Source organism: Pelecanus crispus, chromosome 7 (assembly GCF_030463565.1).
Source record: "Pelecanus crispus isolate bPelCri1 chromosome 7, bPelCri1.pri, whole genome shotgun sequence".
Classification (NCBI taxonomy): domain Eukaryota; kingdom Metazoa; phylum Chordata; class Aves; order Pelecaniformes; family Pelecanidae; genus Pelecanus; species Pelecanus crispus.
In genome coordinates this window covers 8,948,038-8,964,211 of record NC_134649.1, presented here as the reverse complement: position 1 = coordinate 8,964,211, position 16,174 = coordinate 8,948,038, and the positions used below count along the sequence as shown (strand labels likewise).

The following is a 16,174-nucleotide window of genomic DNA, read 5'->3' as shown; positions in this document are numbered from 1 at the left end:
TTTTGAGACCCAACTCTATGCTTTTTGCTTCTTCCTCCCTATAGGGCACATGGCCCAGATGCTATGATCCTCGTGGATGGGCAGCCTCGACAAGCCAAAGGGGAGCTAGGGCTATCTCAGATGCTCCACATCGCTAGCCAGATCGCCTCTGGAATGGTGTACCTTGCCTCCCAGCACTTTGTCCATAGAGACCTGGCCACCAGGAACTGCTTGGTCGGAGCCAACCTGCTGGTGAAGATTGGAGACTTTGGGATGTCAAGAGATGTCTACAGCACTGATTACTACAGGGTAAGGCAGCTCCAGCGGCAGTCTGATGCTCAGAGCAAAGGGAGACTAGGAAATGTTACAGTAAATCAGTTTTTGGAGCTCTTGGGCTCACTTCCTTGGTTATTCCCTCACTGAAACGTGCACACAGATGTCGATCAGGCATCCCTGAACCACTGTCCTTGCTCCTTTTCAGTCCTGGGCATGCTCGTAGTTCAGACATCCATGCAGACGCCTACACACAGAACTCTCTGTGATACCCCAGCACACAGTCACATGCTTTGGGATGGCTCTGAAGTCATCCCATTCTTACTTCCTTCCTATTTTTTCTCCCTCTTTTTTGAAGATGTTGATAAACTGAAGGTAATCCAAAGAGATGACAAAGACTACAGGCTGTGATCTCTGGTGTTAGATTAAAGAAATGTAATACAGGGACCTAGAGAAAAGGCAACTGAAAGACTGACTGATAAGTGCATAAAATATGGAAGAGGAAATAATAGGCAATTTAGGTCCGACCTCAAATCACTTTTTTCCAGCAGGTTCATCATTTAGACAATGGAATAATTTGCCAGAGGTAGGTTGCTGAGGGCCTGTCATTAACGAAGTTCAGGAAGCAACTAGATAAAAATGCCTGGGTTTAGTGCAGAGGCTAATCCTGTACTCGTCTCTGGGGACAGACTTAATGAGTCAGGAATGCTTTTCCAGCCTTTTCTTCTGTGATTTGTGCTCGCACTGTCCCCTTGTCTTGCACACTCCCTTTGTACCTGTCTGCACTGCCCTATCTGCCTGGGATGGCAGCCTCCCTGGGGGGACAGCGTGTTTCTCACCCTTTCTCAGCTACAGGACAAGCTGTGATGTGCAGAGTTTGAAGCACACTGGAGTAGGCATTTGTCACTGGGCCATCCACCAGCAGGGAAGGGCTTTTCAGGCTAAGGAGCAGTGGTTTCTAGCCTGATGCTTGGACTAAAACTGGTTTATTTCTGGTTACAACATGGATGTTTGGCTTTGAGGATGATTTCTATGAGCTACCCGAGAAAGGGTTGACCTATGGTCTTGATCTGAGTCAGAAGTTTTTCTTTATGTGATAGGCACTTGCCAAGTGGAGTTACTGTGTTGGAGAGGAGGAAAAATGTGATCAGATTTCTGCTGAGACATATCACCTCTCCCAGCCCAGGACATTGGCCTATCACTAAGTTTAATCACCAGTGAGGGAACTAATCTTCACTGTGCAGCACAAAAAAGCCCATGTTGGGAAAAGGGCTTGGTGCAGTTACTGGGCAGTGATGAGGGAAGAGAGGTGGCTATGGTCCCATCACTGCAGAAACTTCAGGAAGTAGCAAGTAGGGAAGAGAAGACCCAGGGCAGGATGAGAAGCAGCCTGTGTGATTACCCACGTTCTTGCCTGGCTCCTTTCCTTCAGCCGTGTTAGACCTACCTCAACCACAGTCAGTGTCACTCCACTTGAAACAATCCCAGATAAGCTTGTGTTCCTGCAGCACTGAGAGCTCTCTCTGCAATGGGAGAATTTGCTGCTATTGCCATTTGAAGGCTGAGAGAGCCTCCAAAAATAAGAATTGAGAAGATCTCCACAGGCCAGTTCACTGTTGTGGGATTTTTTGTCTTCTCTGTGGTGGTGTCCTGTAGACCTCATCCTGTCTGTGCAAAATGCTTTGCTGAGGATTGCTCCATGCTATCTTGTACAGTGTCGTAAGGCTTTTCTAGTGGACTTTTCTCTGCTAATACACATTGCCATGCATGACCGAAGCAATAACTGGTTATCACCTGTTTACCAGAGCAAGAGCTGAGCTTCAGACCAACACAGCCTTTTGTTCTTTGAAACTCTTTGGTGCTGTCCCTGGTCACATCCACAACCTGCCTGGTGATATTTCCAAGTCTGGTTCTCAGTGTTTGTGCACAGAAGGTCTCCCCTGTCAACAGCCTGCCATTCCCACCAGTAGGACCTGGAGCAAAGTTCTACTTCAGGTGGTTTGTAGAAAATATTGCTTGGTGTGTCCAAGCTGCAGCCCAGGGATAATACTGTAATTTGTTTCTGGGAACACAGTGAAGGATTCCACCTCAAAGCTGACACAAAGTGACAGGTCTGGAGCTCTCTGCAAGCAGACTCACTTCAGTCCACTGGGTCCCCATGTTTGATCCTGCCCAGGCCCCATGAGCACAGCTAACTGGGCACGTGGATATGTGAGTGTGTTCCAGGCTGAAGATTAGCTCCTGGCCATTTCCTTTCTTCCCATTTTTAATCTTTTAAAACAAAGAAAGAACACCATCTGGCTCCTGCGTTTGTGGGATGCAAAGGTGCTTTAACAAAGGTGAACTGCTTAATTTCCTGTTACACTTTTGGATACAGAAAAGAAACATTTGCGTAACAAAAGCAGCAGAGAGGCTTGTTTCCTCTCTCTGCAAGGCTCTCCATGTTCTGCCTGAAGACAGATGCGTCCTTTTCCTTGTGCATCACAGAGGGATCCCGTCAGCTGGTGTCTTTAAACCTTCTTGCAACAAGACAGGATGGAGAGAAGATGGTTGTGGAGGTGTAGGTGGTAGGGAGAGGTGAAATAGCATCTGATTAGAAAGCAGAGGAAAGTGGAAGGACTGGGGAGACAGGGAGAAGTAGCCCAGCATCTGTGTGAAGCGTAAAGGCGGGGATGCTGAAGAAGCATTTCTGTGATGCGTTGTGTAATCTGCTGTGCAATCTTTGGTGTGGGTCTCTGTGGGAAGGCAGGATGGAATATATCCATATTGGAGAGAAAAGATTTGGGCGGATTTCATTTTCCTTGTTGTTTTCTTTAAAAAAATCTGTGAGTAGGCGATTTTTTTAGGTATGACTCAGGACTGTGACAGCAGGTGGTGAGACGCTGCAGGTCAGGGACGTTGTGCCTCAGCCAAGCTGAGTGTGGCACGGAGACTGTAGCAAGTCAGGCTCATGGTGCCTGCCCAGCACTGCCTGGGGAGCTGGAGGCTGTCACAGTGGCTGGGGCTTTGTCCAGAGCTGGGGACATCACCAGGGCTGGGCTTAGAACCCCCAGCTGCTCTTTCACCCAGCAGACTGGGGTTTGGTTGCTCCCAGAGCCCTTCTGTGGCTCTGAGTTCACCTGTGCTCCAGTAAAATCCAGATCATTTTCCTGCCTTCCCCTAAAATATGTAATTCAATTCCAGAAGAAAATCATGTGGCAGCTGCCCAGGGAAAGGGCAGTATTTCTTCATGTTTAGAAGAGAATACAGTCTTAAATCATAGTCAACAGTCCTTAATATCTTCCATGGCAATGTCCTGACATGGGTGGGAATCCAGCAGTGAAGACACATGTTGAGTAGAGGAAGGATTTATGTAGGCCTTAAACCGCATTAAGACATCCCTCTGTCCAGGTCTCCTATGTCCCACCCTTCTGGCATCCTGCCCCAAATCCTGGGCTGGGCTTGAACCTCTAGGGGATTTAGCTCCATCCTTTCCCAGAGGTCTGTCCTGAGTGTACTCCAGGTCACAGTTCATCAGGCAGAGGACACCTGCTTATCAAAAAAAAGACAAATGCAGGATTTGCAAAGGGCTCTGAAAATATGTTTCTATTTCTGGCAACACAAAGCTAAACATAATAACAAAAAACACTCCCTGCTTCTGTGTCCTCACCACTCTGGAACATTGTTTGGATTTGGGAGAGACAAGGTTTGCAGGAAGAAGTAATATCTTTTATTAGAACATACGGTATTGTTGGAGGGGAAAAAAAATGAATTTTAGACACACAAACCCTCTCTGAGCTCTTTTTTTTTTTTCAGTAGTATCAGTTGGTTTAATAAAAGATTAATATCTCTTCCTATGAACCTTGGCTCTCACATCCTTAGACCGTCAGAACCAAAACAAAATTTCTGCTATGACTTTGGCCTTAGGTCAGTGTTCTTTAAAAAGTCTAGGATCCCTCTGGCAGATGCCTCCTCCTCTGAAGCATGAAGGTTTACTGTGTAAACATTTTCTTTCTTCTCTCTCTTTAAAAAGGCTGGAGAAAAACTCATATTCTTTATAATTTTCAGTACCCATTGTCAAGTTGCTTCCTGATGACCATTTCCCATCTAGACCATCTCTTACTTTAGTTCTTCTCCTCCAGAGTTCAAAATTGTTTTCTTTCTTCTGGGTACAGTCAGTTATTTTTCCAGTAAAGTTTCCACACAAGTAATAGATCACCAAGGTTTAGCAGCTGCCTGGGTCATGCTCCTTTGGAAGCTCATTCAACATGGTAGATAAGACTAACAGACAAGACTTACAATGAAAGTAAATTTATTCTGACCCACACTTTCCTAGATAGAGGGTCCCTAAATGGTCACACCATTACTGAATGGTGCTCTGTTCCTACCAGCTTTGAACTTACTGCAGAGGTTTAGCTGTACTCTCCCACTGACGTTTTTTGTGCATCATTGCCAGGGCTCTTAATGCCTGTGTGTATCCTTCAGCTGTCAACATCTGCTTTCATGTCCCCTGATGCTCTCTTTGTTGCTTTGCTGTCCACCTCATGCAGCGTGTGCATGGGAGATTGAGCCTTGCAGAGGGAAATTGCTGCCCAGCACTGTTAGCACCAGGAAGGAGCCCTGAGATGGGTGTGCTAGGGCTCTGCATCATCACCTATGAAGGGGAAAGCCAACAGGCAGAGGGGAGGAAAACTCCCTCTGAATTTCTATCTGGGATATGGCACTGACTCACTCTGTGGGGGAAAAAAAAGGCTGCCACTCTCAGGTTTTACTGTAGACCTGATGTATGCTGGCAGGATTAGTCAGCTCCAGACAGACAGCGAGCCAGGCTCTGTGCACCCAGATAGTGTTCTCAGGCTCTATTTCAATGGCGATGGGTGGGGGAAAGCAAGTTCAGTCCCTGGCTGTGCTGACTGTTGTGTGTAATCTTGTGTAGATGGTACAATGTGTGTGCCACATTCAGCTTCCAACGTCGGTACCGTTTCCAGCACCTAAGTGCTGTGCAGATACTAAGCAGCTGAGCATCGCCTTTTGTCTCCTCTACCCCTTCTCTGAGGTGAAAAATATAATGTGCTACTCTCTTTCCATCCTTTCTGCCAGGGTGTTGTTTCATATCTGTAAATATATGTTACGCTAAGGAAAATACTTAGAAGTGAAAAGTACTTTAGTTTTCTCCTGTATTAAGTGGGATCCTGAAGAATATGCCTTGCTTTGTCATACCTACATAAGTAAGGGCAGGAAAGTCTCATAGTGACCTAGAGATGTGACATAGAGACCCCTAGTGCTGATACAGAGGGGCCAGCCAGGCAGAGCCACAGTCTTGCTATGTGCAGGACCCCATGCCTGCTGTTGAAAGTATTACATGCCCTTCTCAGCATCTGTTTACCCTAGGTGTTCCATCACCCCAACCCTGATTTGTTATTTCTTGCCTTGTTTTCATTGCCATCGTTCCCCTAGATGACACCTCTATGCCCCATGAGGTGTGGACGGTTCATGCCATGGTGTCTCACAACTGCCCTGACTGGTGGTTTGGGGACAAAAGAACCGATTTCCCCCTAACTTGCAGTAGGGCTGGAAACAGGGGAGGCAGAGGAACTGCTGAATGTAGGTGCGTGGGTTAAGTGTCTCTGTGCCTGTCGTGGTGTGTTCTGCGTGCAGGAAAAGTCAGTGTGGTATTGAATGTGCTGGTCTTCGATATCTCTGTGGCTCCTATAAAAACCTCTGCAAATTGAATTCGCGGTACAGTTCCTTATCTCCTGAAAGGAAGATGTAACAGCATCATCTTGTGTTTTAGCCAGACATTTTTCCTCAACATTTCCCCGTTTCTACACTGAGGGAAAAACAAATGTTGAGTCTTTTTTTTTTTTTTTCCCCTTCCTCCTGTTTGAAACATTAAGAGCCCTTCACACAAAGCAGCTCAAGTGCAGAGGAATTAATTGGGGAAATTAGGTTGTGTTGTATTTCTGGCATTTTCTCAGAAATGGTAATTGCCCTAATTCTCCACTCTGCCAAGACCTCCACCTGCACCCTGTTTCCTCCCTCCCCTTTTCCTCACTGTCTACCTGTCTTTCTCCTGCTTGAGTTGCTGTTTTCATGCTGTTGCCATTTATTTCATTTCAGTAATGAGAGGTATGTGGCAGGTGAAGAGCTCTCACAATCTGGTGACATCTTCTTTGAAGCACAGGCACAAAAGAGCAGTTTGGTTTTGGAAAATAAAAACTCCCTGCTATGGTACTTGACCTCCACACTCACCTCTTCTCCTGCTCTAGATATGTTGCTGCTGCATTGCAAGCAATTTCGGTCAGATTTTTTGTTTAATATAGTCTCAACATTCACCCAAACACTGACCTCCATTCTTAACCCCTCTGTGTTCCCCCTAAACCCTCACACACAGAGAGCTAATCAAACTTACGATCTTTCAATCAAAGCTCGGCCCCATTCCCAGACATTCGTATTGAGGCTTTTGCTTTCTCCCAACCATTGGACTGAGCTCCAGAGAGCTGGGGGTTCAAAGCCTTTCAGTTTAGCTTCCTAATGGTTTTTAAATCCTGACCTTCCATTTGCAGAGATCATATGTGTAGTCAAATAGGAAGGGATTGTTGTTCAGTATTTCCTGACCTAAAAGACCTGGTGATGTTCATGGCAGGTTTGGATCCAACAGGGATGCTACAGTGGGTAGTAAAGTGGTGGGACTCCTTGTCTCAGGAGACTGTAGGTGCCAACAGCTGAGATGGGTTGAAAAAGTGATTGAACAGAATTGTAAAAGCAAAGTAATCTATCAGGGGCTATCAAGCACAAAATACCTCCCCTGTTTCAGGAAATGCCTGTGCCACTGATTATTGAGGACTGGAAGATATTTTGGGACATATGCTCTGGGCTCTTCTGTTTCCATACTCTCCCCTATGCATTTCTGGCTGAGGTCAGGGTCCCAGCTGACTGGGCTTTGGCTGCTCTTAAAAGCTGTCCAGGCTGGTCTCTGCTTTGCTGCGAGCTGGGGGGAGTAACGGGAGTAACCAGTCAAATGCTGGACCCAGCGGAGGGGTAGTGACACCATCCCTGGGAAGTCAGAGATTCAGTTCAGTTCAGAAAGCTGGGATTGTTTCTTGACATAGGCAAACTACCCAAGTCTGTTCACCTCTGCTGTGAAAACTTGATACAGCAAGTTTTCTGCAGGGATTTCAAGAGCCCTTCCCTTCAAAGCAATTCCCTTCCCATAAAACTTAACTAGGGAGGGCAGGACTCTTTTCCACTTTCAGTGTTCCTTGGGTGCAGCCGACAGATCCAGAAAGAGTGATTCCCCACCCATCCTTGAGTAGTTTCCCTCCCCACCCTTGACTGTGAAACTGTTTTTTTCCCCTGTTCTAATTTGTATTGTCCAAGTGTGGTTCCCAGCCACCTGCTAGAGGCTGCCTGCATGCAATGTGCTCCGTTCCTCCTGCTGTTCCCACTCTGAACATCCCATTAGCCTGAAAGCTGCAAGACACATGGAAGAGAGCACAGTGCCTAGTTTTGAGCCAGAGAGATTCTCCCATGGTGGAGATCCAGCCAAAACATGTTCGTTTGTGGTGTCACCAGAAACAAGGAAGGATTTTGTACAGGGCAGGACAGAGGAGCTGATGGTTCCTGGGTTTTACCAAGGTGACCTGACTTAACCTGTAGCGAGAGCAGAAGAAGGTGGAGAACCATATGCCAGTGAGCTTCATTATTCTAGCCCCAGGTGGACCAGAAACGGCGTGTGTGCTCCTGAACACATGGAAATGAACCGTTCATGCTTTGGAAGGAGCACTGCCACATACAATCGAGGGAGACTTGGATGTGCAAAACCCTCCCCTCTCAGCTTCTCTGTGTTGTTGGACCCATTTCCCCACTGCATTCCACTGGCCAGTGGCCTCCTCCTGCCTTCCCACCTGCAGGACCATGATCTCAGCTCTCCTTTACCATGGGGACAGCCATGAGATCACACATCAGTTGGGAAAGGTGGGAAGCATCCCCAAACCTCAGCAAAAGAACTGGAGGCAGAGAAGTTATGAGCCAGTTTAGTGGGAGCATGGATAAATTATGACTTGGCTTGCTTTTTTTTTTTCTGATTTTTGGAGTGGAGTAGTGACTTTTTGAGTGTGATAGATAGACTTAAAGGTTTTTCCCAGGGTGAAAAGCCTTGCTTCAAGACAACTGAAGACCTCCCTAGAAAAACTAAGATGCAAATATCTTCATTGTCCTCCTTAATTAAGATGTTTGCATGTAGAGAAACCATTACCTTTCTTTTTCCCTCCTGATTCCTGCATGGTCAGAGTTTCTGCAGGCTTTCCCCGCCTGATCCCCTCCCTGTTGCATAGTCCTGCCTCTCTCACAGCCACAGTGAGCTCCTCCACGCCAGCTGGATGGAGAAAGCCCCTATTTGCAAGCAGCTGTCTTTAATAAACAGGCTGTTTAGGGCTAGGCTGTCAAAGACATCATGTTCAATGTACAATCAAGGGGCAACGATGCACAAAATTGCACACACACACACAAAATAAGAATCTTTTCTCAGTGTGTGTTGAGCTTTGAACGCTTAAGTGATTCTACCTCTCTCTTCCCCATACAATTATGTGAGCAACACATGATAAGATTGCTAAAGGAATTAGTGAGGGAAATCTTTACACTGCCTAATCAATATTGTTCTGCTCACTACAAGGCATCTTCACCCCTCTGGCCCCAGTCATGCTCTCATTTGCCCTCTGAAAACACATGTTCACCTTCTCCCTATTTGGGCTGTGGTGACTAAGAGGAAAAACAGCACATGGCTGTTGAAAATGTTTGTAGCTACAGAGTTTCTTCCTTGCATTAAAAAAAAAAAAAAAGATGTAATACAGCCCTGCCAAAACCACGTTTCAGTGTTTTAAAGAGGCTTCCTGTGCAGGCCAGACAGACCTTTCCTCTGTTACAATTGTATGGCCTTACACAAATGGCCAGCAACCTTATAAGCAAAGGCACTGGATGATAATTTTTCTAAGCATCGCTGAGGCAAGACGCCAGATTTTATGGGCCACTAGACTGATCCAATATAGCAAATCCCATGTTCCACTGTGGATTCTGAGACCAAATTATCAATTAATGTGAAGCATTAAAAAATCCAAATCCCTTTTAGATCCCTGCAGTCATTAGTGACAAGATACAATATCTATAGCTCAAATGCTTTGCCAGCATCCCCTGGCAGCAAGGCAGAAACTCCACTCCTATTTTTTCCAATACATACAAGGAAAACATATGAGATCAGTGGTTTTTACAGTCAGATTCGGCTGCCTCTTCATATTTACTTAGATGGAGGAATAAATCAGGTTTGGGTTACTCTCTGGGCTAGTTATTTGTTATTGGAATAAATGCATGGTAATAGATCTGACAGAGGAAGATGTTTCTCTTTCAGCTCTGTGTTTGAGGTAGAATTTGCTTTGTTCTGCACTATATTATATTGATGGTTTTTTCCACTGCTGGATGACTTCATTTTCTCTACTTCTTTCCAATGTCCATACCTGCCACAGCTGGCTTTAGGATGCAGCTTTATGCGATAGATCTCTTTTTCCTTTTTCCCTAACTCTAACGTTGTAATCCAGAGGCAATTTAAACAACCATCCTGAAACAATTTTCTAAGCCTTTCCCCCACCCATTTCCTACCTCAGCTTTTTGGGAAGGGAGGTGAGTCAGTCATTCACGGGGCAATTCCCCAAGTGGGATGAGCTGTTGGCTACATTTAGCAGCTCAATTTTCACCTCCAGTGCAGGGTGGGAAGGCGCCCAGGGTGATGACTAGCTGGACACACCCTGAGGCTGTATTTTTGGTATTCCCTGGGCAGCTGTCAGCCTGAGCTCCTAAGCAGCACAGGCAGAAGTCTCCCCCCAAACCACCATGCTCACCAACTACCCTTTCCTCTTGGGATTTTGTCTCCTTTTTGTCCTGGTGGGAAGATGAACACCTTACTTGAAAGTCAGTGGACCTTACGCTCATCATTCGCTCTTAATTTGCACACTGAGACCCCTACCCCCTCTCCTTTCTCCCATTCCCCAAACCTTTCCTACTTTGATACATGGGAAAAAGTAGTGATGTATTTTCTGCTCCATCATTTTGCTTCCCTTGTCCCTTCCTAAGGTTCAGTTTTGCGAGCACTGGCAGGTATGCAGGTGATTGGAAGCTGTGGGATGAGTTTTTTCTTCCTTGCCCAGCCTGCGACAGTACCAATGGGACAAAGACTTCTGGGGAAGCATAGGGTGATGTACCACGTTCTTCACTGGGACATTTGGCCAATGATACCCTTAACACTGGCTAACCCAAGCTTGCTTGAGTAAAGACATCAGGCCTGGATCTTGCTCTGCTGGCACAGGCAGGTGTGTCCCTGGCTTGTGCCCAGGAGGGCTGGTGATGGCCAAGGAGCATGATGCTTAAGTACCAGCTACAGAGGAACCACTCAAGCCTCCTAAAACTTCTCCTGTCAGAGGGGAACTCTGGGTCCCCAAGGGATGTGGCTTCTCAGTCCAAGGAGAAGTTTCAGGATGCCAGAGCACCCTGTGACTCTCGCCCAGCACCAGTGCTCGCTCCTCGCCCTTCCTCTACACTGGTGCAGGTGATGGTGTGGGGTGCAAGGTGGCGGTGACCAGGGCCAGGGGGTCTTATCTTCCCCGTGCCCTCACAGCAAGGGTTGTGCAGTATTGGGATGTTGTAGCCAGTGAAAGACGTACGGTTCGGTTAAAGACATACCCTTTCCCTTCTTGTCCCCTTGCTTCATTCCCCCCCATCCCTCCCTCCCTCTCTCACCCTTCCCTTTTCTTTTGTTTGTCTCCTTCCCTTGTTTTCACCCATTCACTGTCAGGAAGGGCCACGTCCGAAGGGCCAGTTCAGCGCAGCGTGGCAGCGACAGAGACTGGCACCGCCGGCAGCTGCAACAGTGAGTGGATCTCGACCCCTGGGGCAGCTGGAAGCGGGGGACTGGTGCCACTTGAGCATGAAATGACCTGGGGTTGAGTGGCTTTGGGACTAGGCCGGGTCTAGTGCATTTGGCAGTGAAGGGGCTCTCGTGTGTGATGGAAACTGCACATGGTTCTACCATAGCAACTCTCTGGGGCTTGTCTGAACGGTGAGATAATATGGGATGAATACAAAAGTCTGCAGTTCAGTCTTCCTCCGTGGGTGTTCAGGCTGTGTCTGCACTAGTGGACAGCATGGGCCGTCCTCTGGCTCTGATGGCAGCAAGCACAACATGGGTTGTCTCCGTACAGCTAAATTGCTCTGTTGCCTCCAAGAAGGGTGGCATTTGCACTGCTCACTGGGAACTGTCCTTGACTTGTGTTGTCCTCTCAACAGTTGTTTGGATGCTGTCAAATTGGCATGGACTAAAACCAGACCATTTGAACAGTTGGACAGCCACATGCCTGTCCTGACACCTTTTGTCTGCTAGTCTAGACATAGCCTTGGTGTCTGACCGGTTGGGTGCTTGCAGCTGCAATTGAGTGGATGTCAGCCATCACTGCCCCACTGCTCCTCCCATCCCTTGCCCTGTGGAGTGGCAGTGAGAGATCGGTGCAGGTTCGATGCTCTGGCAGTGCAAAGGAGTTTGGGTTTGCCAAGGTGGTGGCTGATGGGAGCCATGTGAGCCAGCTGAGGGCTGGTAACACCTCTGTTCACCTGCCCACCCTCCCACGGAGGCGAGCCACCATCCTGTTGTGCTCGCTGCATTCTGGAGCCTCTGTGTAGGGATGCTCAGCCCAGTGGTTCCCCAGCTGTCACAGCTTCCCAGAAGCTACCGCGAGCAAGCTGCAAGGCTACTGGAGGTGAGCTGCAGAAGCCTGTCAGAGGGGCAAACATTGAACTTGATTGTCCTGTGTGGTTTTGCTGCTGGCACACAAGGAAGTGCTCTGTTGATCCAGAAAGTTGGGGAACTTTTGCTTGAGTCCATTTTGGAAATGGCTTGAGCTAATCCACCCAAAGACACTGTCTGTGCAGAGCAGTTATGACCCCTCATAAGTTAAGGCAGGAAAGTGATGGGGCTTCCACAATTTATTTCTCAATAGCTTCCCTGTGCCAGCAAGCCCAGAGAGATGGACATTATAAATGATCCAGCCGCCAAGCCTGGAGGCGTGGGGTTGCTACTCTACCCTTAATTGGTTTAGTGGTGGACTTGGTAATGTTAGGTTAATGGTTGGACTGGATGATCTTAAAGGTCTTTTCCAACCTAAACTTAGATTCTATGATTCTATAAATATTTGCAAAGTAGCCGTGACTGGGACAAATTACTGGGGTCCAATTACCTAAACCTCCCTGTGACATTGCTAGGTGAGGTGTATGCTCCTGGCCAGGTGCTGAAGGACTAGCTGTCCCACTGCCCAGCCTTCTCCCCAACATCACCACCGCTCTTCCTGTCCCCGCAGCAACAGGGATTAAGCGAATGCCTACATGGTGTTAAGCAGCTGAGTGGATCTTGCAAAGCCCTCCTGAGATCTGTGACAGAGCAGGGCTCTGGCAGCTCCTGTTGCCAGAATCACACGGGAGTGTGGGTTTAGATATTGCTGATTTTATAGGGGATATGTCAGTGGGTAAGAAGACATGCCACAGAAAGGTGATTTTGTTATGTTTATGCCTTTCTGAGCCAAAATTGAACTGTGGGGTGTGGATGGGAATTTAGTTCTAAGCACTGATGTAATTTTGTATCCTCAGCCCTGAAGGCAGTTTTTAAAAAATTATTTTCCCCTGTGCCCTGACACTATTTTTTTGCCTTTCAATCATGTCCTTATGACAGAACAAATACTGGGGTTGACCTTTGCAATGTGACATAATAATATGTGACTTCTTTATAGCTCTTTTCATCCAAAATGCTTGGCACACTATAAATCTGATGCTGCAACTGCTTACCACTGGGCTTAGCACTCACTGCTCCAAGCAATCCCTGGGAAGCGAGAGGAGCACTCACACACAGAAGTGCTATACCTGGTATTATTTGCAGGATCAGGCCCTGGAGAAATGTAGCACATGTCTGTGAATAGCCACATTTTGGAAGGAGAAAGCCTTGCCCTCTCATTTATGATTTTTATTCACTATCAGAGTACCATGCCCAGCACTAACATGACAGCCTCCCCTTAGCTAGAATGTCATGGCAGGTAATGCTTGAGTCATAGCTATCATCTGCAACCGTGTTGCTTCTTTTTATTGTTGTTTTTTTTTCCCCAGCCCTGAAAGCATGCTAATTAATAAACTCCCTTAGCTTATCCTGCACAATTTGATCTTGCAGAAATCACAGCATTTTATCCTATTAGCAAGTAGGAATTAAAGAATTAAAGCTACTCGGGGGGGAAAAGGAACATAACCACTTTCCCTGTGTATCCCTTCTGAAACAACCTTGCACTGTGTCCTCAGAAACCCCAAGCTCAGCCCCTTTGGCTTGACAGATAATGGGAATCCCAGACCAGTGAATGCTTGAGCTGAAAAACACTTTCTGCTCTGCTATTCCTCTTCTGAAAGGGAGAGCTCAGTTAGGTGTACTGAGAAGAAGAAGAGTCCAGCAGTGAGATCCCAGCCTTGGACTGGGCTGCAGGTCCCTTCCATGCTACCGATGTCTTCTGTCGCCATAGGAAATTCAGTTAGTCCTTCTGTGCCTCAGTTTCCCATTGTTAAAAGGTGATCCCTGCTCATCTTCACCGAGGAGGTTCACATGAAAAAAACATTGCAAGGGACACAGTCATTATGGTGTTGGGAGACAGGTAAGTACCTTAGAAATACATAGGCAACTTGTGAGCTGAGATGTTTGTGGTATTGGTTCGAGGAGAGTGAATTTTGGAAGTCCTCAGTAGTTGGAAAATGCAAAGAGGGAAGCAGGTAGGATCCTTGCACCCACCTCTGCTTGATATGTTCAGGATGGGCAGAATCAGGAGAGAGACCTGTTTACCTTCTTGGTGATGGGAAGTGGTTAAATCTGGGGATGGAGACCCACTAACCATCAGCAGGTGTCTGCACACTTCACTGTTGTTTGCCATCAGTACAGCACTGCATCCCCCCCACCCCCTCCTTAAAAAATAAATTCATTAGGAGTAGAGAGGCCTGGGAGGGATTCCCTGGATCATCAAATCCTATCCCCTGTTGCATCAATCACATCAGATTTATACTTTTCATAATCAAGCACCACTATTAAATGTGCTCCTAAGGGAAGACAGTCTCAGAATCTCATTGTTTTAACTTGTAGATGCTTCTAATTTCCAGTCTATGCTTAGTCATGGCCCGTTTGTTAAACAGCAGGTACCTGGCACAGAAGCAAGAAATTTAACACAGTTTTCTTAAAATAACCACCCAGAAATCCTATCTACAAAAAAATGCTGAGGTTGCAAAAGGGAACATGCAAGGTCAGGTAATGATAATGGGGAGGCCCGAGCTCACACTTGCCTATGCCTTGTAGTACAGACTTTACATAATCACTTTCTGTTAATCTTATATGATCCAGTTGAGGTACAAGGCAAAAGTACTCACAGAACAAAGGCACTTCTTTGCTGTTCTTCTCTATAATATTCATGGTGTAACCCTCTGTTTCTTTTGCCAGGATAACTAACCCTGGGCTAAACATTTGACTGTTTTTCCCTTTCTTGGCAGTCTCTGCCATGCCATTTATTACCTTACTGTACAAGTCATTACCTCCACAGAATCTTCGAGAAGTCAGTGAGTTGCATTGCCCCATTTTACAGATTAGGAAGTGAAGCACAGAGCTATATCAGCCATATCACCCCATAGAACTGCAGGGGCAACTTTCCTCCTCCAAAATGCCCCTCCTTTATTCAGTGCAGTCTTATTCACTCCAAACCATGCAATTGCTACCCAGCCAGAGGAAAGGGCTGGTGCAGCAGCCTGCCTTGTGGCACACAGCGTATATTGCATGCTATGGAAATGATGGGATGCTCTAGACCCATGACTTGCTTGCTTTACAGTCTTGTCCAGTTAGTTAATCAGAGTGTGCAATGAATTGGCGGTGGGGGGTGGTGGGGGGAGAAATAGGTGAGTATAGGCAGAGGTGCAAAACCACTGTGTTACTCATTGCAACACCCATGAGCTGTGACCCAGCCCACAGAGGGCAATGGCACGCAGAGTTGTACACACTTTGATCAGGTCAATGCCGTGCAGCATCATCAGCCAGAGTGACTAAGGAGGAGGGCTAACTTGACAAAAAAAAGTTTGCAACTAGGACGCCAAAAATCCCATGTTTGCTTATTTAACTTGGCAGGTATTCAAGTGAAACAGGCATGGAGGGGAGGTGTCAGAGCTGATCTCGGTACCAGCATGTGGGATTTTGACTTTCTATTTCAGTGCTCCTGTTTGGAAAAGAAATGCACTCAGAACCCCCTCCCCACCCCCCTTTTTTTAAGCACTATTTAAATGTCATAAGAATCTTACAGTGCCCACCTTAATGTTCCTAACAAATTAAAAAATTTTATTAGTCTATAATCTGAAAATCATTACCGTGGTTACTATAAAAACCCAAAGCTCTCCAGAGGGAATGATGTCAGCAGGTCTAAAATGTGTGCAAATACATTTCGTTGCTATAAAGGTACCAGGGGTCAGACAGACAGCCCCCCGCCCCAGGGCTGTTAGCATGGGAGGGAACGAACAGCCGGGAGGGAGAAAGCTGATCTCTTGGCTGGTTTTCTTGGAGTTTTGCAAGGTGAATGCCTGAGGCTGTGCCTCATTTGGATGGTTTCAGAGGAAGGCATTGGTGCTGTTCCCATGCACCTCCCTCGCAGTGAGGGTAAGAAAGTGCTCCAGACAGCTCACCCCCATCACAGATGAGCCTCTCTGAACTTCTGGCCCCATCCTGCTAACTCAGACAAGGTGGTTGCCTGTTCCCCTCAGGCATCCACATGCCCCTGGTGCTCCCTTCCTCCTGCAGATGACTCTGGATGTGTTCCTCTGAATCAGCAATGCCTAACACAGGGCAGGCAGG

At 46.9% G+C, this 16,174-nt stretch overlaps 1 protein-coding gene across 5 annotated transcripts in view; it reads left to right on the top strand.

The window, feature by feature from the left end:
• NTRK3 (neurotrophic receptor tyrosine kinase 3) overlaps positions 1–16,174 on the top strand; it is a 217,300-nt gene that overhangs the window by 184,693 nt on the left and 16,433 nt on the right. For 3 of the 5 annotated variants that reach the window (XM_075713677.1, XM_075713676.1, XM_075713675.1), the window contains one exon: positions 45–288. In XM_075713677.1, the coding sequence (XP_075569792.1) occupies positions 45–288 (244 nt within the window). Of the gene's footprint in view, positions 1–44; positions 289–4,647; positions 4,666–11,071; positions 11,147–16,174 lie in introns of all 5 variants that reach the window. The other 2 variants (XM_075713673.1, XM_075713674.1) reach the window with 2 other exon arrangements.